Source organism: Trachymyrmex cornetzi, unplaced genomic scaffold (genome assembly GCF_001594075.2).
Source record: "Trachymyrmex cornetzi isolate Tcor2-1 unplaced genomic scaffold, Tcor1.1 C3451346, whole genome shotgun sequence".
Taxonomy (NCBI): domain Eukaryota; kingdom Metazoa; phylum Arthropoda; class Insecta; order Hymenoptera; family Formicidae; genus Trachymyrmex; species Trachymyrmex cornetzi.
In genome coordinates, this window is record NW_017282101.1 from 1 (window position 1) to 206 (window position 206).

Consider the following 206-nt stretch of genomic DNA (forward strand, 5'->3'; position numbering starts at 1 on the left):
CACATGTGGCTTTTTCGTGGCTATAAAGTTCTTTAATGCTAGTAAATCGGCCTCCTTCAGCGTCTTCTCGCCTTCGCGATAACTGTTCTTGCGCTTCATCAGATGCGGTAAACGCAGGTAATCCGTACATTCTCCATCTGCCGCGATCAAACAGGTAAAAGCTGCCTGCGAATAATCAGGCACGTAAGACAAGCCCATGACGCGCA

At 48.5% G+C, this 206-nt stretch overlaps 1 protein-coding gene across 1 annotated transcript; it reads right to left on the reverse strand.

Moving 5' to 3' along the window:
* Window positions 1-3: 3 nt before the first annotated feature.
* Window positions 4-198, reverse strand: LOC108757411 (transcription elongation factor SPT6-like; the record flags this gene model as incomplete). The annotated part of the gene is made up of 1 exon (XM_018505454.1): window positions 4-198. A coding segment is annotated over exon 1 (195 nt), but the record flags the coding sequence as incomplete, so codon positions are not given.
* Between the last annotated feature and the right edge of the window lie 8 nt (window positions 199-206).